This window comes from Lottia gigantea, assembly GCF_000327385.1.
Source record: "Lottia gigantea unplaced genomic scaffold LOTGIsca_242, whole genome shotgun sequence".
In the NCBI taxonomy this organism is placed as follows: domain Eukaryota; kingdom Metazoa; phylum Mollusca; class Gastropoda; family Lottiidae; genus Lottia; species Lottia gigantea.
This window is the reverse complement of record NW_008708713.1, coordinates 66,747-88,821: the sequence shown is the minus strand read 5'-3', so window position 1 is coordinate 88,821 and position 22,075 is coordinate 66,747. Positions and strand designations below refer to the sequence as shown.

At 30.9% G+C, this 22,075-nt stretch overlaps 3 protein-coding genes across 3 annotated transcripts in view; 1 reads left to right on the top strand and 2 right to left on the bottom strand.

The window, feature by feature from the left end:
- The window catches only part of LOTGIDRAFT_239428 (hypothetical protein), a 23,538-nt gene extending 8,958 nt beyond the window's left edge, over positions 1-14,580 (bottom strand). Inside the window, exons 1-13 of the mRNA XM_009055462.1 lie at positions 14,503-14,580; positions 12,413-12,611; positions 11,756-11,906; positions 10,950-11,205; positions 9,912-10,016; positions 7,164-7,301; positions 6,747-6,884; positions 6,005-6,139; positions 5,171-5,300; positions 4,603-4,790; positions 4,332-4,397; positions 2,804-2,935; positions 2,179-2,343 (exon numbers count right to left, since the gene is read on the bottom strand). Of these exons, the coding sequence (XP_009053710.1) occupies positions 2,179-2,343; positions 2,804-2,935; positions 4,332-4,397; positions 4,603-4,790; positions 5,171-5,300; positions 6,005-6,139; positions 6,747-6,884; positions 7,164-7,301; positions 9,912-10,016; positions 10,950-11,205; positions 11,756-11,906; positions 12,413-12,580 (1,772 nt within the window). The 5' untranslated portion in view covers positions 12,581-12,611; positions 14,503-14,580. The remainder of the gene's footprint in view (positions 1-2,178; positions 2,344-2,803; positions 2,936-4,331; positions 4,398-4,602; positions 4,791-5,170; positions 5,301-6,004; positions 6,140-6,746; positions 6,885-7,163; positions 7,302-9,911; positions 10,017-10,949; positions 11,206-11,755; positions 11,907-12,412; positions 12,612-14,502) is intronic.
- Positions 14,581-16,378: 1,798 nt separating this feature from the next.
- On the bottom strand, positions 16,379-17,200 carry LOTGIDRAFT_144583 (hypothetical protein; the record flags this gene model as incomplete). Its single annotated transcript, XM_009055461.1, has 1 exon — positions 16,379-17,200. A coding segment is annotated over one exon (822 nt), but the record flags the coding sequence as incomplete, so codon positions are not given.
- A 1,038-nt stretch (positions 17,201-18,238) lies between these two features.
- On the top strand, positions 18,239-21,839 carry LOTGIDRAFT_144585 (hypothetical protein; the record flags this gene model as incomplete). Its single annotated transcript, XM_009055460.1, has 5 exons — positions 18,239-18,424; positions 19,137-19,256; positions 20,182-20,348; positions 21,026-21,188; positions 21,717-21,839. Coding segments are annotated over 5 exons (759 nt in total), but the record flags the coding sequence as incomplete, so codon positions are not given.
- Between the last annotated feature and the right edge of the window lie 236 nt (positions 21,840-22,075).

Sequence of the window (22,075 nt, the reverse complement as noted above, 5' to 3'; positions counted from 1 at the left end):
CTTAAAGGGACAGATGCGCCATTTTTGGGGGTTGATTTGAGTCTTGAATATATGTAAATAGTCTTCAGAAGTGCTTGAAATGTACGAAAATCACATAATTCCTTTCAAATATCTCGAACTAGGAATTTTACTCATTATTCCTATATACATCTTTTCTGTATATTACAGTGTATCTTAAATTGATGAGTCATCATTTTATAATGACGATATTTAAATTGTGCAGCAATTAAATCCTCATGGAATTTCTCAAGGCGCATTCCAGTGATCTCCATTGGTGAGTTATTGATAGTAACTAAACAACCAAGTTTTCACTTTACATTTAAATGCAGACACAGATTCACATTGTCGAATTGATTTCGGTAATTTATTCCAAATTACTGATGCACTGTATTGAAAATTTTAACATTCAAATGCAGATAATTCTGGACACACATGGATTTGAAAGCTCAAATTTCCACAGTCAGTTGTGAACACTATTACTGACTGGCTCAGCTAAAATTAGGTCTAATACACCAAGGTGACATGATCCTGTCTAACATTCAGTCCATGGTGACAAACATAGACTCTTTATTTTACATGGGTCAGCATTAGGTCCAATACACCAAGGTGACATGGTCCTGTCTAATATTCAACCCATGGTGACAAACATAGACTCTTTATTTTACATTGGTCAGAATTAGGTCCAATACACCAAGGTGACATGGTCCTGTCTAACATTCAACCCATGGGAACAAACATAGACTCTTTATTTTACATGGGTCAGAGTTAGGTTCAATACACCAAGGTGACATGGTGAAGGATAAAAAATATAAATCTAACCTATAATTTGAAGGATAAGAAATATAAATCTAACCTATAATTTGAAGGATAAGAAATATAAATCTAACCTATAATTTGAAGGATAAGATATATAAATCTAACCTATAATTTGAAGGATAAGGAATATAAATCTAACCTATAATTTGAAGAATAAGATATAGAAATCTAACCTATAATTTAAAGGATAAGAAATAGAAATCTAACCTATAATTTGAAGGATAAGAAATATAAATCTAACCTATAATTTGAAGGATAAGAAATATAAATCTAACCTATAATTTAAAGGATAAGAAATAGAAATCTAACCTATAATTTGAAGGATAAGAAATAGAAATCTAACCTATAATTTGAAGGATAAGAAATATAAATCTAACCTATAATTTGAAGGATAAGAAATATAAATCTAACCTATAATTTGAAGGATAAGATATATAAATCTAACCTATAATTTGAAGGATAAAAAATAGAAATCTAACCTATAATTTGAAGGATAAGAAATATAAATCTAACCTATAATTTGAAGGATAAGAAATAGAAATCTAACCTATAATTTAAAGGATAAGAAATAGAAATCTAACCTATAATTTGAAGGATAAGAAATAGAAATCTAACCTATAATTTAAAGGATGAGAAATAGAAATCTAACCTATAATTTGAAGGATGAGAAATAGAAATCTAACCTATAGTTTGAAGGATGAGAAATAGAAATCTAACCTATAATTTGAAGGATAAGAAATATAAATCTAACCTATAATTTAAAGGATAAGAAATATAAATCTAACCTATAGTTTAAGGATAAGAAATAGAAATCTAAGCTATAATTTGAAGGATAAGAAATAGAAATCTAACCTATAATTTGAAGGATAAGAAATATAAATCTAACCTATAATTTGAAGGATAAGAAATAGAAATCTAACCTATAATTTGAAGGATAAGATATATAAATCTAACCTATAGTTTGAAGGATAAGAAATAGAAATCTAACCTATAATTTGAAGGATAAGAAATATAAATCTAACCTATAATTTGAAGGATAAGAAATATAAATCTAACCTATAATTTGAAGGATAAGGAATATAAATCTAAGCTATAATTTGAAGGATGAGAAATAGAAATCTAACCTATAATTTGAAGGATAAGAAATAGAAATCTAACCTATAATTTAAAGGATAAGAAATAGAAATCTAACCTATAATTTGAAGGATAAGAAATAGAAATCTAACCTATAATTTAAAGGATAAGAAATAGAAATCTAACCTATAATTTGAAGGATAAGAAATAGAAATCTAACCTATAATTTGAAGGATAAGAAATAGAAATCTAACCTATAATTTGAAGGATAAGAAATAGAAATCTAACCTATAATTGGGTATAAAATCTGGAGCAGTATTACAAGGTACAGTGTCTTCTGTACAGAAATAACTCAGGTTTAATTTAGTTGGTATCTGTATACTGCGTATCACTTTACCATTCTTACCAGCCAGACTGTCATAACGATTTCTTTTTAGATGTAAAACTAATATTCTAAAATCAGAAAATAGAAAACGGTTATTGGATCAATGAAATGAAACAGCATTATAAAACACAAAGTATCCATCAATAAAATTGGTTAAGGAATCATCAAAGTCAATGTGAAGGTTAAAGGTTAAGGTGAAAGTCAAGGTGAAGGTCAAAGTGAATGAGAATGATAAAGGTGAAGGTCAAAGTTAAAGTCAAGGTGAAGTTTAAAGTCAAGGTGAAGGTTAAAGGTTAAAAGTCAAGGTGAAAATCAAAGCAAATGTCAAAGTCAAGAAGAAGGTCGAAGTCAAGGCGAAGTTTTAAAGTCAATGTGAAGGTCATGGTAAAAGTAAAGGTCATAGTTAATGTGAAGGCCATAGTTTAAACCAAGGGTTAAAGCCAATACACAAGACAAGGTAAGAGCAAAGGTCAATGGCAAAGTAAAGGTCAAATTCGAATTAAAGACAAGGTGAAGGTGAGTACATACCTGGGAAGGGAGGTAAATCTGTGACTGACTAGAGATCTATCATACTGACATTTACTACAGGTATACTGTATCTCTTCATTATCTAACGAGATATTCAACGCATCTTGTAACGACATCTCCTTTACATTGTTACTAAAAATAGATTTAAATTACATTGTTACTATATATAGATTCAAATTACATTGTTACTATATATAGATTTCATTTATATTGTTACTATATATAGATTCAAATTACATTGTTACTATATATAGATTTCATTTATATTGTTACTATATATAGATTTAAATTACATTGTTACTATATATCGATTCAAATTACATTGTTACTATATATAGATTCAAATTACATTGTTACTATATATAGATTTCATTCATATTGTTATTAAATATAGATTTCATTTATATCGTTACTAAATTTAGATTTCATTTACATTGTTACTAAATTTAGATTTCATTTATATTGTTACTAATCATAAATTTTATTTATATTGTTACTAAATTTAGATTTCATTTACATTGTTACTATATATCGATTCAAATTGCATTGTTACTATATATAGATTCAAATTACATTGTTACTATATATAGATTTCATTCATATTGTTATTAAATATAGATTTCATTTATATTGTTACTATATATAGATTTCATTTATATTGTTATTAAATATAGATTTCATTTATATCGTTACTAAATTTAGATTTCATTTACATTGTTACTAAATTTAGATTTCATTTATATTGTTACTAATCATAAATTTTATTTATATTGTTACTAAATTTAGATTTCATTTACATTGTTACTAAAAATAGATTTCATTTATATTGTTACTAAATTTACATTTCATTTCTATTGTTACTAATTATAGATTTCATTTATATTGTTACTAAATATAGATTTCATTTATATTGTTTCTAATTATAGATTTCATTTATATTGTTACTAAATATAGATTTCATTTATATTGTTACTAAATATAGATTTCATTTATATTGTTTCTAAATATAGATTTCATTTATATTGTTACTAAATATAGATTTCATTTATATTGTTTCTAAATATAGATTTCATTTATATTGTTACTAAATATAGATTTCATTTATATTGTTACTAAATTTAGATTTCATTTACATTGTTACTAAAAATAGATTTCATTTATATTGTTACTAAATTTAGATTTCATTTATATTGTTACTATATATAGATTTCATTTATATTGTTACTAAATATAGATTTCATTTATATTTTTATTAAACATAGATTTCATTTATATTGTTTCTAAATATAGATTTCATTTATATTGTTACTAATTTAGATTTTCTGTTCCATTATTAAAAATAGCATTGTTACTTAATATAGATATATTTAGTATTGTTACTATAAATAGATTTTATTTATATCAATAATCAATGTTAGGTCAAAAGGTTATTTTGACAAACGTTCAAGAGGGCTGTTGTTAGACCCAAATATATTATTTTATTAAAAATATAAGCAAAGTATTGTAGAAATATGATGTATATACTTACAAACGTTTAGGCATGTCCAGTGACAAATCATTAAAATTCTCTAATTTTTCTACATCTTCATCACATCTAAAAGAGGGATTATATAATTATAAGGATAAAAAGACAATTTTTTAATCAAAATCTCATCCAATGAATGTTTGAAGTTTTTAAGTAGTGGACTTCTCCAAAGAGAAAAGTAAGTATGGTCGTCTTTACTCACAACATGCGCCACTACTATACAGGTCAATATCACCTGGTATCTTATGATCAAAACAACAAGTTAACAACTTACCTAATACAGCGTATTGTATGTAAAACTTCAAATTCAAAGTTTTGAGACGTAGGATTAACGAACTCAGTGTTAGAGAAACTTGTGTTGTTATTTAACTCTTTAACTGGGGAGATTCGTTTAGACTTAGACAATCTGTTCACTTCTTCTTTCAGTTGGTCTAAGACCTGACCCAAAAATTCATGAGCATCCTAAAAAGATATGTGGAAATTTGTTGGTTCTTTTTAATAGATCTAATAAAATTCTACATTTTACAAAAACAAGGGCAATAACTCGTACTAAATATATTTGATTCTTTTGATTTTCAATAGGGTTCATCCTTGGGTGAGTTCTGTTGAAGTTTTTGTCAAATTTCAGTAGGGACTGAAATAGATCAGTTGTCTGAAGATTGTATAACATCAAACTCTGAGTAACAACATGTTTCAAGATCTGTTTTAATATTTCTATTTCATTCTACAGTTGTCTGAAGATCACATAGCATCAAACTCTGAGTAACAACATGTTTCAGGATCTGTTTTAATATTTTTAGTCCTGCAAATACTATAGATATATTGAAATAAAACAACCTTACATGTTGCTGATATCCAGAGAATCTTTTAGCAGAGGTTGATATCGCTCGTTTAACATTCCGTAATAACTCTCTCTTCATTGAATCAGGTAGAGCCGTATTCTTCCTCGCTTTTAATAGCCTGGCTAGATGACTGTAAATATAAGGGGGAAGTTGATTTAGAGTAACTTACCTTGTTAGAAATTTTTTAAAATCTAATGTATAGGGAAAGAAAGGCTAGGTGTACTTATTTTGGGTCATTTAGGAATATAATGTAGTGTTTCTGTTTGTAATTGAGCCGAGATGACTGTAAATATAAAACTCAATGTCAAGGAAAGGTTAATTTAGAGTTATTTATCTTATGACGATTTTAGTATTTCAATCAACTGATTGTTCAAACACTAGATTCAATTATAAATTAAGTCTTATATCTGATTATATTACTGTATTTCTTACAATCAGTTTATCATCCCATCTGACAGGTAATATGATCAATTCCACATCTAGATCACTTTCAAATATCTGACAATATATGAAGGCCTGATATATTTGTATCTACGGCGGCCATTGTCTGTCAATAACCACGTATGCAGATGGAAGAAAATCTTCTTTAATTGTTAGGCAGAGGTAACCTCCACATTACAAAATATAGTTCACCAGATGTTAGTTATCTGTCTTGTCGACTCTATCCTCGTAGACAGGAGACGTCTGGGTGTCAGAGACTAGTCAGATGTCACCAACAAAAGTAGTCCAATTTATCCGCCAGCTGCAAATGAGTTTGTCAGGCATAGCGAGAATGGCCGCTGTCTGATATTAATTCACTGCCTAAATCTGGAGAATTGAAAGTAGAATACTTACTAATAAAGAGAATCAGACGGTAGAGATTTAATCAGATGTTGGTTAGTGAACAGTAAATCAGTAGAAAATGTATCCATTCCGAATAGTGACTGTAGAGTGGCGTTCATATAACACGTGTTTCCCAGGTTAGAAAACCTAAAAAATTAATGGAATAAACAGTAAACATCGAATGTTAGAGCCTAAAACATCACACTCTGAGCTTTCAGTTACTTGAATCATATCATTCATTTAAAAATATAAAAGCAAGATAATTCTTATAACGTGTGTTACCCAGGTTAGAAAACCTAAAAAAATATAATAAAACAATAGGCTTCTCTCTGATTTTATCTAAAAGGTACAAGCAAGATAATTCTATTAATCAAAATCTCGTCCTAAGTATGGCAAAAAAAAATCGAGAGTAAAAGTTGTATAGTAGTGAAATCCTCCAAAGAGAAGTACCATCAGGTGTTTTAAAAGTAATAAGTGTGGTCTGTTTAGCGTACGACACCTGCCACTACTATATAGTTCAACATCCTGAGATACGACCAAATTAATTCATACCATCAAATGCTTTCAACAAAATATATACATACCCTTGTAAAGAGTTAGCGTGGTCTGTTTAGCGCAACACCCACCACTACTAACTATATAGGTCAACATCATAAGATACAATCAGATCAATTCATGCCTGACCAAACAAATCAACCAACAGACAAGAAAAAGATTTGTAACATTAAATCCTTTCAACAAAATAAATACATACCCTTGTAAAGAGTTAGTTTTCTGTGTTTCAACTTTAGGTGTTGTTTTATTTTTAGACCAGGAATATGTACAGTTAGAAAGACGTAATCGTTTATTGGGACGTGGATCAGACATAAACCCTAGACTTCTTTTAGAACTTCTGAAAATAAAATATAATCACTATATTATCTGATTTATTCTTGGCATTTATAATTTGAGTTTTGATTGTTTGATTGTAACACCAGACCCACTGAAGTTAATTTTTCATGTTTCCTTGTTTCTTAAAGGCATTTTAAAGGGACAGATGCACCGTTTTTTTGACCAATCATACTCTAGTTTCAGGAACGGGAATTTTTAAGCCAAAATAAAAAACCAGAAAAAAAAAAAAAAAAGGATAAAAATAGAAAAAAAATAAAATAAAATAAAATAAATGACTCACGGTGTAAAGAGTCTAGAGCCTGTAGTATCAGAAGATCCACTATAGAAACCTCCAGTACTTAATGACTTCAACTTCTCTCGACTTTTGTCATTACCTCGTTTTAAAAACTGATCTGGTGTCACAGCACCTGTTGGTCCCCTAGAATAAAACACAGTATTATATAGTTAATATAACAGAGATTTCTGGATTAAAACATAGTTTTATATAGCCAATATAACAGAGATTTCTAGATTAAAACACAGTATTATATAGCCAATATAACAGAGATTTCTAGATTAAAACACAGTATTATATAGCCAATATAACAGAGATTTCTAGAATAAAACACAGTATCATATAGCCAATATAACAGAGATTTCTAGATTAAAACACAGTATTATATAGCCAATATAACAGAGATTTCTAGATTAAAACACAGTATTATATAGCCAATATAACATAGATTTCTAGATTAAAACACAGTATTATACAGCCAATATAACAGAGATTTCTAGATTAAAACACAGTAGTATATAGCCAATATAACAGAGATTTCTAGATTAAAACACAGTATTATATAGTCAATATAACAGAGATTTCTAGAATAAAACACAGTAGTATATAGCCAATATAACAGAGATTTCTAGATTAAAACACAGTATTATACAGCCAATATAACAGAGATTTCTAGATTAAAACACAGTATTATATAGCCAATATAACAGAGATTTCTAGATTAAAACACAGTATTATATAGCCAATATAACAGAGATTTCTAGAATAAAACACAGTATTATATAGCCAATATAACAGAGATTTCTAGATTAAAACACAGTATTATATAGCCAATATAACAGAGATTTCTAGATTAAAACACAGTATCATATAGTCAATATAACAGAGATTTCTAGAATAAAACACAGTATTATATAGCCAATATAACAGAGATTTCTAGAATAAAACACAGTATTATATAGTCAATATAACAGAGATTTCTAGATTAAAACACAGTATTATATAGCCAATATAACAGAGATTTCTAGATTAAAACACAGTATTATATAGCCAATATAACAGAGATTTCTAGATTAAAACACAGTATCATATAGTCAATATAACAGAGATTTCTAGAATAAAACACAGTATTATATAGCCAATATAACAGAGATTTCTAGAATAAAACACAGTATTATATAGTCAATATAACAGAGATTTCTAGATTAAAACACAGTATTATATAGCCAATATAACAGAGATTTCTAGAATAAAACACAGTATTATATAGCCAATATAACAGAGATTTCTAGAATAAAACACAGTATTATATAGTCAATATAACAGAGATTTCTAGATTAAAACACAGTATTATATAGTCAATATAACAGAGATTTCTAGATTAAAACACAGTAGTATATAGCCAATATAACAGAGATTTCTAGAATAAAACACAGTAGTATATAGCCAATATAACAGAGATTCTAGATATAGTCAATATAACAGAGATTTCTAGATTAAAACACAGTATTATATAGCCAATATAACAGAGATTTCTAGATTAAAACACAGTATTATATAGCCAATATAACAGAGATTTCTAGATTAAAACACAGTATTATATAGCCAATATAACAGAGATTTCTAGAATAAAACACAGTATTATATAGCCAATATAACAGAGATTTCTAGAATAAAACACAGTATTATATAGCCAATATAACAGAGATTTCTAGAATAAAACACAGTATTATATAGTCAATATAACAGAGATTTCTAGATTAAAACACAGTATTATATAGCCAATATAACATAGATTTCTAGATTAAAACACAGTATTATATAGCCAATATAACAGAGATTTCTAGATTAAAACACAGTATTATATAGCCAATATAACAGAGATTTCTAGAATAAAACACAGTATTATATAGCCAATATAACAGAGATTTCTAGATTAAAACACAGTAGTATATAGCCAATATAACAGAGATTTCTAGAATAAAACACAGTAGTATATAGCCAATATAACAGAGATTTCTAGATTAAAACACAGTAGTATATAGCCAATATAACAGAGATTTCTAGAATAAAACACAGTATTATATAGCCAATATAACAGAGATTTCTAGATTAAAACACAGTAGTATATAGCCAATATAACAGAGATTTCTAGAATAAAACACAGTAGTATATAGCCAATATAACAGAGATTTCTAGATTAAAACACAGTATTATATAGCCAATATAACAGAGATTTCTAGATTAAAACATAGTATTATATAGCCAATATAACAGAGATTTCTAGAATAAAACATAGTATTATATTGCCAATATAACAGAGATTTCTAGAATATAACACAGTATTATATAGTCAATATAACAGAGATTTCTAGAATAAAACACAGTAGTATATAGCCAATATAACAGAGATTTCTAGATTAAAACATAGTTTTTTAGTCATTAAATTGTCGACAAAGTATTTACTGCAGTTCTCTTTGGCAGTACTTTGGGGGATTTCAGTTTACATTTGCAGATGAACACAATTCAAAAAAGAATTGTAAGATCGTGGACAATGAATCTAATAACACAGAGAAAAATCATGAAATCTACTGCTTGATAAAGACGTAAGTACCTTCGTCGTAACGTCACAAGTTATTTATCAAAGTAATTGTTATCAATAAAATTGTGTCGAGTTATTTATTACCCAATTACTAAATACCATTTAAAAAAAGTTATTAATTAAATTCACTAATTAACATGATAGATACATACTTGTGTTTATTTTCTTTAGAATCATCGAATATATTCAACTGAAAATCATCATCATCACTATCATCTTTAATAATTACAGATTTCTCTGTCTTCTCTTTCCTCTGACTGTAATTTAAATATATTTCATATTAAACCACTGTTACAAAAATAACAAGGTACATTTCTCGTTAAATACTGTGTATGTAAGGCTGCAACGGTTAATCGTGCTAACGAAAATGTCTTGGCCAGTGCCACTACATACTGTGTATCTGTTTCAAAAATTTCTCCATCAGCTGATAAACTCAATCTAAGACTTGAAGGATATTCAGAAGTGAGTACAAATCACAAACACAAGACAATATTATAGAATGTTATAATGTTTTTTTTTCATCTGATGAAGACAGGTGTAATTTGCGTTGAAACATTATGTGTTTAATATTCTATTAAAGAAGTGTGTTTATTCTATAATATTCTCTTATGTTAGTGATAAGCTCAAGTTTTAGTCTATTAGGCTCAAAATTAAAGTCGACCAAACAATGTCAAAGTTCAGCAATACTTCATAGGTTTATTATTGTTATTTTTGTTATTATTCTTTACCAAATGGATCCAGGTAAGAAACTAAAAACAATGAGGAAGTGGACAATTTCAGCTGCAGGACAAGTGGAAATTTTACTATTTTAAGATGCTTTGGAAGTCATTTCCTTTATCGAAATCATTTCATCACTCAAACCAAATTTCTACTGTATTTATTTGAAAATATACAAAATTCCCCTGGTGAGAAAAGTAGAGGAATTAATCTAGATAGAAGAGGTCTGTGACCCCTGTTACTAAACGATATCAGAGGTAACCCCCTCTCCCTTTTTATTTATACAAATTTTATTGTATTCTTTGAAAGTTTCACTCAACTGTCATCGAATTACGAAAGAATGTAGGAATATCTACCTTTATTTGCTACACACGAGATAACTAGTCCCAACTACAGACTACAATCAGTACTTGTTAAAAAAAAGACTCTAGATAGACAAGATTCATTGCAACTTCTTGACTTAGCTGACTTACCTCTTTTCCTTTAAAAGATGGCCGAAGCCTCTTGTAATAAGTTTAGGTGTAGATGTCTGTCTTTGAGAAGTAGTCTGATTCACAACTTTAGGCGTAGATGGCTGACCATGAACATTAGAAAATAGAGATCCCATATTTTCTATGTTCTCGTCATCGAATCCACTGTAACCATTAAATAATAACGGAACAGATTTTGTTGGTGTAATTTCTTGTCGTTTTTTCTTTTTTTCTGGCGTCTCCAATAAACTATTCTCATCTGATCATAGAAACAAAATAAATTGTTTAAAATCTTTCTGAATTATTTGTTATGTTTCATTCATTATTTTCATCAGGAGTCAAATTTCATTGATTTGTCCTCTATAAAATTTAATAAACTTCATGAGACACCTATTAATCTTTATAAATAAAACTACTCTTTCAATTCTTCTCCTACACCAGTTGGCCACACCCCTGACACCCTAGTCCCAAAACACCAGAGGTTGGGAACCAGGGTACTACAGTATAGCCAATACTGAACCTTTCCATTTTAATTTATTCCCACCCCCCCCCCCCCCCCCCCATCCTTCTCATTATGTCTATTTCCCTTTTCTTAGTTCTCCCCTGTCCCATTTTAAATACTTTTTTTATATTCTTTTTAAATTTTGATATTCTTTATCCTAGGGTGATTACAAACATCCACACCAAGTTTCATCCAAATCCATCAAGAATTGTGCCTGTTAGAATGTTTCAAGAACAAGGGCAATAACTCATACTATATATTGATTTATATAACATCATTATCACTATACCTTAATACATGATCTTACCTAGAGAATAGCCTTTAATCTGATCAAAAATTTCTTTAATTTTAACCATAGCTTTGTCATGTTTAGGTTTAAAATGAATATGAACATCATTAATCAGTTGTATTAACAACCTGTTCTTAAAGATAATTTGATGAATCTTCTTAGCTGAAACCTGAAAACAAACCATTCAAGTTGTTATATTAAGATATTAAAACAGAACCTGAAACATGTTGTTACTCAGAGTTTCGCACTATGTGATCTCCAAGCAACTAAAATAGAACCTGAAACATGTTGTTACTCAGAGATTCGCACTATGTAATCTTCAGACGACTAAACTTGAACCTGAAACATGGTGTTACTCAGAGTTTCACACTATGCAATCTTCAGACAAAAATGATAATATATAGTTTATTGTGATTTGTCTCAATTTCTGCAATCTGTAGGAAAAATATGTGCTATATTCTGAAACCCAAGTATATAATATGAAAGTTTAAACCACGTGTGAATATTCTAAAGCGCTGTCATTGTAGATGTCATAACGTCAATTAAATATATTTATATATTTCAGTATTCCTACAATCAAAAAGTAGTGATGACATAAAAAAAACCAGAATGGTAAATATAAACATATTTGTGACTCCGTGATTCCCCCATTATAAGTTGGAAAATAAAACTTACATCACAGACTTTCAGGGGATTATCTTGAACATCGGAATATAAGTAGCACTTCCAGGAACCAGACCTGTTGGATAATTCCATGGAACCTATTTTCCAGTTGATGGAGCCACTGAGTAGACCGGTATATTTTACCTCCCCTCGAAACCTTTCACATATTACCTTTTTCATAATACATGAACTAGTACATTAACTAACAACTCTGGAAAAAAACGAACAAAATTATAAAGAGGAAACTGACCTTTATCTTGCTAATCTTATATAACAGATAAATAAAATGTTTCCAATCACAAAGTGAAAACTGACCTGTATAATTCATTCAAAATAAAAGAAATAAAAAGACTCAGAATGAGAAAACTGGTGTGTATCTTTCAAACTGTGTTATAAAACGCAGGAGATGCAATAGTTAGTGATTAAGCTATCTAGTCATTCTTGTAAGCACTAGTGTTAAAACAATAAACGCTTATGGTTATGGACAATTAAAATAAATGCGCCACACAAATTTGCATTCTTCCAATGGAAAAAATAATAGCTTATGTAAAAATCTTTGCATATAATAGGAATATCAGAAATCATATTGACAGTCTATAAATGACTGTGTTATAAAAACAGACATGAACACAAGGCCTCAAATTTTGACGGTGAGCTGTGTTGACACTTACTGATTAACTTAGCTAAAACTTTCTTACTTCTGAGAGTAAGGTATGATTGGTCAAACAGACATCAGACTTTTTCCTTTTATTAGCTTAAAGATGGGTTCCCTTATTTTCATTTATGAAAATGCTAATACTTAAGCTTAGATGAATAGAAAGTAGAGGTAATCTAATGACTCACACGTCCATAATTAATTCATAATTAGATAACTTAGCAGAGAATTACCAGCAGAATTCCAATGAGTGACCCATCAAGAAAGGTCAAAAAGTCTATTTTTGTTCAGCCAGACTGTACATACTTGGATATTTATGATTGGTTTAATGCAATATGATAATTGATAATTCATTAGAAACACCAATTAATCAAATAGTTTGCTTAATTTGATAATAACATAAGAAAACCCATCTTTAATTAGTAGATAATGTTTATTTAATTATTTTAATTTAATTATTTAGTCAGTAGTTGTTTTATTATCATTAGTGTTAAATCTTAATCTGTTTAATCTATATCTGATTGGTCCCATTGTCTATCAATTGTCTAAGTTATTTTCTATTCTTAATTTAATTTTGGCAACTTCGGTCCCATTGTTAGATCTATGATTCATTGGTTTCAATCCACAAACCGATACAAAGTCATTTTGATGAAGACAGTATCTATTATGGCCTACAAGTACTGGTACTTTTATATTGATCATTTGATTAGATGCATAGTTTAAAGTGATACTACGTCTTAGAATGAACATAAAATTTAAGTTCTCAAGAATGATCAATATTGATCATATATTCATCAGTGAACTTACCTGGTGTCATAAAGTAACAACAGAATCCCTGTAAAATCTGGAAAATTGGAAAATTCATAAAACTAAGTAATTATTGAAAAACGTTTAATGTAAATATTAAGCGTTTTTCGATAGTTAATTGCATATTTATGAATAATTATAATAATAACTGAGTTTTTTGGATTTATCGGATTATATAAGGATCCTGTTATGTTATTTATAACACCAAGTATATATGCACTTATTAGCCAAATTTAAATTTCTTAAATTTTATGTTCATTCTTAGACGTAGTATTCCTTTAAAGAACGAAATGATTGAACCTGTCATAAGGTTGGTTTGTTGGTAGATGACAAGTTATGTTCGCTTCCAGCAGATGCTGATATCGCAAACTAATCCTGTCATGAGCTAAGCACCATCCCTTTATCTCAAGTCCAAATACAACAAACACCTGCCTACAGTGCAGGCCCTGCATTATCCTTCCTCACTACGTAAGTAAGTTCCTGTTATGACTTTGTGATTTGTGAAAACAAACCAAAGTGAAAGCAAACAAAAATGGGGCTCCTTGCCCAATCATGTGGTTTTTGGTACCTTCCGATTAGAACTATAAATCAATGGTTTTTTCGACATCTTGTTTTTTTTTCATTATTTAAGTTTTTGTACCTTGAATTAAACGAGATTTTTTTCTTTCTTTTATAACTTCTATTTTATCTCAACAAAATGTTTATTCCTTCCCGCGAATTGCACAGGAAGTTAATTTTTACTTAAATAGGTCCGCAGTTTGTTTACTGCTCTTCATTTCAACCAATCAGAACGCGACTACTAGTTTTCTGCTGGAATACTGAAATTGGAGATTCATTTCCGGTCATGTCGCCGGCCAATATTTTATTTTTGAGAATTTGTGAATTTCAACGAAGTTTGAACAATATGTGATGTATATTTGGGATTAGATTAAAGTGCTTAGTGAAATTGATTGTAGGGCGTGAGCGTGTTTGCTCAGTTTTGATAATTTTCCCGGTGGCGACGTCTTCATTGCTTTGTTCTTCTGATTGCTCATCTGACTGAGTAGTTTTGTTTACAACATTAACTGTCAAACATGTCTGGGTCATCATTCATCTCTGACCTTTCTCTTTAGGCATACTTGTCCATTTGTGAGAATCTCAACTAAGTCTTACAGGCAAGGACTTGTGTCTTTAGTTCCAAATCTGTTTGTTAAAATTTGTGTGCAAAATATAGACAAACAAAGGAGAGATACAAAAAATTCTTCAAAAACAGCATCAATTAGCTTACATCTGCTTTCAAAAATTTAAAAAAACAAAAGTTAGATTGTTTAACTCTCGTCTGAGAGAAATAAAAAGTATAAATTTTATGGCTGATTGCCTAGTCACTGTTCCTTTCCTGCCATGCCAGCAATTTATAAGCTGACTCTGTGAAGAAATGGCCATAAGAGTTTACTCTTAAACACAATACATCACAACATAGAACAATCATCTACAAGATTTCAAAATGGGGAACAAACAAGCATGTTGCTTCGCTCCTCAATCCAAGAATGGGCGCAAGCACAAAGAAGAGATCTACCAGCCGTCAAGGGTTCAGGAAGAATCGGGTCATATGCTGACGCAGCAAGCCAACTCTACATCACTAACTGCCGTGCCTCATATTAGTGAACGAGAGCCAGAAGGTAATATTGGAAATGAAATGATTGGAGGTTTACATCCTACTTTTCTGCACCATGTGGGCTAATGAAGATGGGCAACACCATGCAGGGTGCGATGAGGGAAATTTTGCAAGAACCGCGGCGTTAGCCTGCTCTCTTTCGAATTCCAACTTTTGATTTTCGTTTAACCTCAGTCCTAATGTTTGACTACATTGATCTTTGAATTGAATTTTTTCTCATTTCATAAATATTCAAAATAAAAATTTATGTCTAGACTCTAGACTGACATTTATGTTGAAAAAGTTGTTTTTGATTTTTTTGTAGAAATTGATTCAGATCCATCAAACAATCCGTACGCCAAACCATTATTTTCATCAAGATCAGAGATTGAAGTACAGAAAAGTAAGTCATTGTTTAAAATAATTTTTTCTTGTCATTCTTGTCTTGTTATATTTGCATACTTATCAAAAGGATGGTTACATTTGATGATGCATTTAAACTACATGACTCAAAAAGGTCATGTATTTATATTATCTATCATACAGCAGTATATCTTGTAAATAATTTATATCTATGTATATTTAATGTACATATGGTATGTAATATGGTTTTTCGGCTTCGCCCGAAACTTAATAAACTGTTATTATTATTATTATTATTATGAATTGGATTCTACTGGTTATATTTTTGAGAATTTGATTTTCAGTTTCACAAGAGTAATATTAGTTTAATATTATCTTTATGTTGATGAAAATATAATCATGAGAAAATTTAAAATGTAATTTGTTAAGGAGGATATTTTTTTATTTTAACGTTGTAGATAATAAAAGACGCAGTCAGTTAATCTACACTTCAGATGGTCAGCATCGACACGTAAGTTATCTACAGATTGTTACTGAGGGATGGTAGAGGATATCTACTGATTGTTTTACTGAGGGAGGGTAGGGGATATCTCCTGATAGTTTTACTGATGGAGGGTAGGGGATATCTACTGATAGTTTTATTGAGGGAGGGGAGGCGATATCTACTGATAGTTTTACTGAGGGAGGGTAGGGGATATCTACTGATAGTTTTACTGATGGAGGGTAGGGGATATCTACTGTTAGTTTTACTGAGGGAGGGTAGGGGATATCTCCTGATAGTTTTACTGAGGGAGGGTAGGGGATATCTACTGTTAGTTTTACTGAGGGAGGGTTGGGGATATCTACTGATAGTTTTACTGAGGGAGGGTAGAGGATATCTACTGATTGTTTTACTGATGGAGGGTAGGGGATATCTACTGTTAGTTTTACTGAGGGAATGTAGGGGATATCTACTGATAGTTTTACTGATGGAGGGTAGGGGATATCTACTGTTAGTTTTACTGAGGGAGGGTAGGGGATATCTACTGTTAGTTTTACTGAGGGAGGGTAGGGGATATCTCCTGATAGTTTTACTGAGGGAGGGTAGGGGATATCTCCTGATAGTTTTACTGAGGGAGGGTTGGGGATATCTCCTGATAGTTTTACTGACGGAGGGTAGGGGATATCTCCTGATAGTTTTACTGATGGAAGGTATGGGATATCTACTGATAGTTTTACTAAGGAAATGTTTGGGATATCTACTGATAGTTTTACTGAGGGAGGGTAGAGGATATCTACTGATAGTTTTACTGAGGGAGGGTAGGGGATATCTACTGTTAGTTTTACTGAGGGAGGGTAGGGGATATCTACTGTTAGTTTTACTGAGGGAGGGTATGGGGATATCTACTGATAGTTTTACTGAGGGAAGGTAGGGGATATATCTGATAGTTTTACTGATGGAGGGTAGAGGATATCTACTGATAGTTTTACTAAGGAAGGGTTGGGGATATCTACTGATAGTTTTACTGAGGGAGGGTAGGGGATATCTACTGATAGTTTTACTGAGGGAGGGTAGGGGATATCTACTGATAAGGGTTGGGGATATCTCCTGATAGTTTTACTGACGGAGGGTAGGGGATATCACTGACGGAGGGTAGGGGATATCTACTGATAGTTTTACTGAGGGAGGGTTGGGGATATCTCCTGATAGTTTTGCTGAGGGAGGGTAGGGGATATCTATTGATAGTTTTACTGACGGAGGGTAGGGGATATCTCCTGATAGTTTTACTGAGGGAGGGTAGGGGATATCTCCTGATAGTTTTGCTGAGGGAGGGTAGGGGATATCTACTGATAGTTTTACTGAGGGAGGGTATGGGGATATCTATTGATAGTTTTACTGAGGGAAGGTAGGGGATATATCTGATAGTTTTACTGAGGGGGGGCAGGGGATATCTCCTGATAGTTTTACTGACGGAGGGTAGGGGATATCTACTGTTAGTTTTACTGAGGAAGAGTATAAGAACTATGTCATTCTTTCATAGAAAAAAAAAACCACATGGTAGACAGCTTCAATCACATGTTGTTTATTGGCTTGCATGTAAACAAAGTTATAGGAAACTATTAGGTATGAAAACTGATCCAAAACATTGCTGCACTAGCTTCGTTTTAGTTTGTTTACATCAGAATGTCACATGTTCAGAAAAGTAGCCAGTTTGGAATTTGGTGTAACGGTACTTTGTTTTAGATAATTCGTTCTGGTTACAAGGTGAATAAATAAAACAAGTACTAATGATCCGCACTGCAAAACGAAACTCGAAATCCATAACAACATGATGGCAGCTAATGAAGTGATTCACATTTTATAATTATTATTTTGTAGATTGATGAGAGTGGTCAGTTAAGGAAATTCAGTTCATGTTCTACGATATTTATAGATGATTCAACTGTCTCACAACCAAACCTAAAAAATACTATTAAAGCTGTAGCACTTGCCATTTATTTTCATATTAAAAACAGGAATTTCTCTCGGAATGGTCAGGAAGCTCGGACGTTAATCATCTTTGATGAGAAGAAATATCCTCTATCTGTAAGTTATCAATTTTATTAACAAGACGTCATCTCATGTTGAAGTCTGACAAATCTAAATCTGACAAATAACTCTGATGTGATAAAATGATGAGATCAGCATAAATTCAAATATAAACCTTTGGCACTTGCTCCTATTCTATTTTGGATAGTAAGTTTGTGAGAATGAGATGAAATGAATTGACTTTTAAGTTTTACTTTTCTCCACAATTCTTCACCTAGTGGCTAATGAAGATGGAATAGTTTTTGAGAAATTTCACTGTGACAATGACAAAAGCTAAATTTGGAATTTTTTTCTGATACCTGTTTAAAGCTGAACTATTAATGAGTTCATCAAGTCATTTCTATAATGACCCTTTACCCCACAATGGGGAGTAGGGGAGGGGGTTGAGGGGCTTTTTCCTTCAAATTATACAACTAAATTTGACATGATTGTTGGTATCTGTGGGCTATAATGCTGAACCATTAAAGAGTTCATCAAGTCATCAAGTCCCTGGGCCCCCATTGTATTTTACAATGTCCCTTTGCCTCATGGTACCACAAAACAGGTGAAGGGGTGGCTTTCTCCACATAATCTGTAGGTATCTGTAGGCTATAAAGCTAAACCATTACAGAGTCTATCAAGTCGCTGTATCCCAATACAGTTGATTGGTAAGATCTCTCTCTGTTAATCCTACCACCTATATCTACAGTGTATTATTATATTATTTTAGAAAGAACCTGTCCAGTCTGATTATGATAAACGTGATCCCGAACATAAAACTATTTATAGATTTGTACGCAATTTATTTAATGCTGCTCAGTTGACATCAGAATGTGCTATTGTTACTTTAGTAAGTTTATATTCAGATTATATCTTGATATCATTATTGACTATAGAGCTCATGTAGGGGCAGTGTGCACTCACGGTTAACTAACGGTTATATTCAGATTATATCTTGATATCATTATTGACTATAGAGCTCATGATGGCAGTGTGCACTCACGGTTATTGCCCTCATTGCAATACTTTTACTTATTTTAAAGTATATATATATTTTACTGCCTGTAAGGTGTATTATTGGACGGAGCAAGAGCTGTTAGCCAATGTTTTTTTTTCATTAAACACCAATATGATGGTTATTATTGAGCTAGAATTGTCCTTGTATCATTAACATTACACTATTTATATTAAAACCTTTCTCATAGACAGAAGAAAGGAAAAATACATATTTGAAACCTTTGAGACTGCACAGACCTATTTCAGAGAGTCCACATAACATATTATGATATGGCATATTTTTTGTAGGTCTATCTTGAACAATTTCTCACCTAAACTGTTTGAGAGAGTCCACATAACATATCTATTCTAGCCCACATAGCTTGTAACATAGAAATATTAAAACAGAACTTGAAACATGTTGTTACTCAGAGTTTCACGCTATACAATCTTCAGACAACTGTAGAATAGACAACTGATCTATTTCAGCCTGTGTCTCTACTGAAGTTTGACAAGTAGAGATCTTCAGACAACTGATCTATTTCAGCCTGTGTCTCTACTGAAGTTTGACAAGTAGAGATCTTCAGACAACTGATCTATATCAGCCTGTGTCTCTACTGAAGTTTTACAAGTAGAGATCTTCAAACAACTGATCTATTTCAGCCTGTGTCTCTACTGAAGTTTGACAAGTAGAGATCTTCAGACAACTGATCTATTATCATCCTGAGTCCCTACTGAAGTTGCACAAGTAACATGATAATAATGTGTATTTTTTATAGGTCTATCTTGAACGATTGCTCACCTATACAGAAATTGACATCATGCCTGCGAACTGGAAGAGGATTATACTCGGTGCTATTTTACTGGCCTCGAAAGTCTGGGACGACCAGGCTGTATGGAACGTTGATTTCTGTCAGATATTAAAGGATATAGCCGTAGAAGATATGTAAGTTGGTTTGAAGGCATTTAATCATCTAGAAAACTGATATGAGCTCAAAAGATATTGATATTGTAAGCTGTCTATCTGTATATCTAAATATTTACTTTACCAGCTGATAGAACTCAACTTCAGCTATCTGTATATATATCTAAATATTTACTATACCAGCTGATATAACTCAATTTCAGCTATCTGTATAGTCATCTATATATTTACTATACCAGCTGATAGAGCTCAATTTCAACTATCTATATAGTCATCTAAATATTTACTATACCAGCTGATAGAACTCAATTTCAGCTATCTGTATAGTCATCTAAATATTTACTTTACCAACTGATAGAACTCAACTTCAGCTATCTGTATAGTCATCTAAATATTTACTTTACCAGCTGATAGAACTCAATTTCAGCTATCTGTATAGTCATCTAAATATTTACTTTACCAACTGATAGAGCTCAATTTCAGCTATCTGTATAGTCATCTTAATATTATCTGTATAGTCATCTAAATATTTACTTTACCAGCTGATAGAACTCAATTTCAGCTATCTGTATAGTCATCTAAATATTTACTTTACCAGCTGATAGAGCTCAATTTCAGCTATCTGTATAGTCATCTAAATACTGATAGAGCTGAATTTTAGCCTTTTAGGTATTTACTTAAATATTTTTGTGTTCTAGGAATGAATTAGAAAGACAGTTTTTAGAAGCTTTACAGTTTAACATTAACGTACCTTCTAGTATTTATGCTAAATATTATTTTCACCTGCGAGAGTTGGCTGATGCTCATGATTTAGTCTTTCCAATGGAACCTTTAAGTAAAGAAAGAGCATTGAAATTAGAGGTAAATTATTTATACTTTTTATTTTTTTCAAATGAAATTTTCTATGTGGACGTATATTGTCAGCAACCCTGTCCGTCCTCCCGTCAACATTTGCTTGTAAACGCTCTAAAAACTAGATTTATTGATGGAATCAAATGAAATTCTCTATGTGCATACATATTCATAAAACGACGATCAAGTTCGAATTTAAGCTATTTTTGACTGTTAGAAGCAGAGTTATTGCCCTTGTCCCAAAATCTTGAATATTTGCCATCCGCATGCCGTGGTGGGCGTATATGGCTGTGATCCACTATCTTATCATTTTCATTTAATATCATGTTGATATCATTATTTTTTACTAATCATTATCATCGTTGTTATTGTTTAGTTCATCATTATTTTTTACTAATCATCATTAATATTGTCATTCATCATTGTTCTTATTATAGTCCGTCTATCATAATTTTATTACCAGAAGTAAACTTATTTAGAGTCATTAATCTTAAATAAAGTATATCATTATTATGTTTAACATTATTACTATTACAGGCCATGTCGAGTGTTTGTGAAGATAAATTAAAACTCTGGTCCAAATCAAATCATCACAGATCGGGAAGTCTGGATGGTTCGAAAGCAACACGACGATTCAGCAGTAAAGCCATAATATCCTGACAGAGTAATGTGGATTGTTTACATCGAATATTGTAGTGTATAGTAACTTTATTGTCGTGTTTCGTTACTTATATACTCTCGGTTAAAACAAACAGTTTGTCTGTACCAGGGATGAAGAGACAGTGACTTTTCTGGACCACTTCATGTCAATCTGCTACTGGCTTTATCAACTCAACATTTAGTTCACACAGTTGATAATGTTCACACAGTTCATGTAGCTTATTTGTTTATAATGG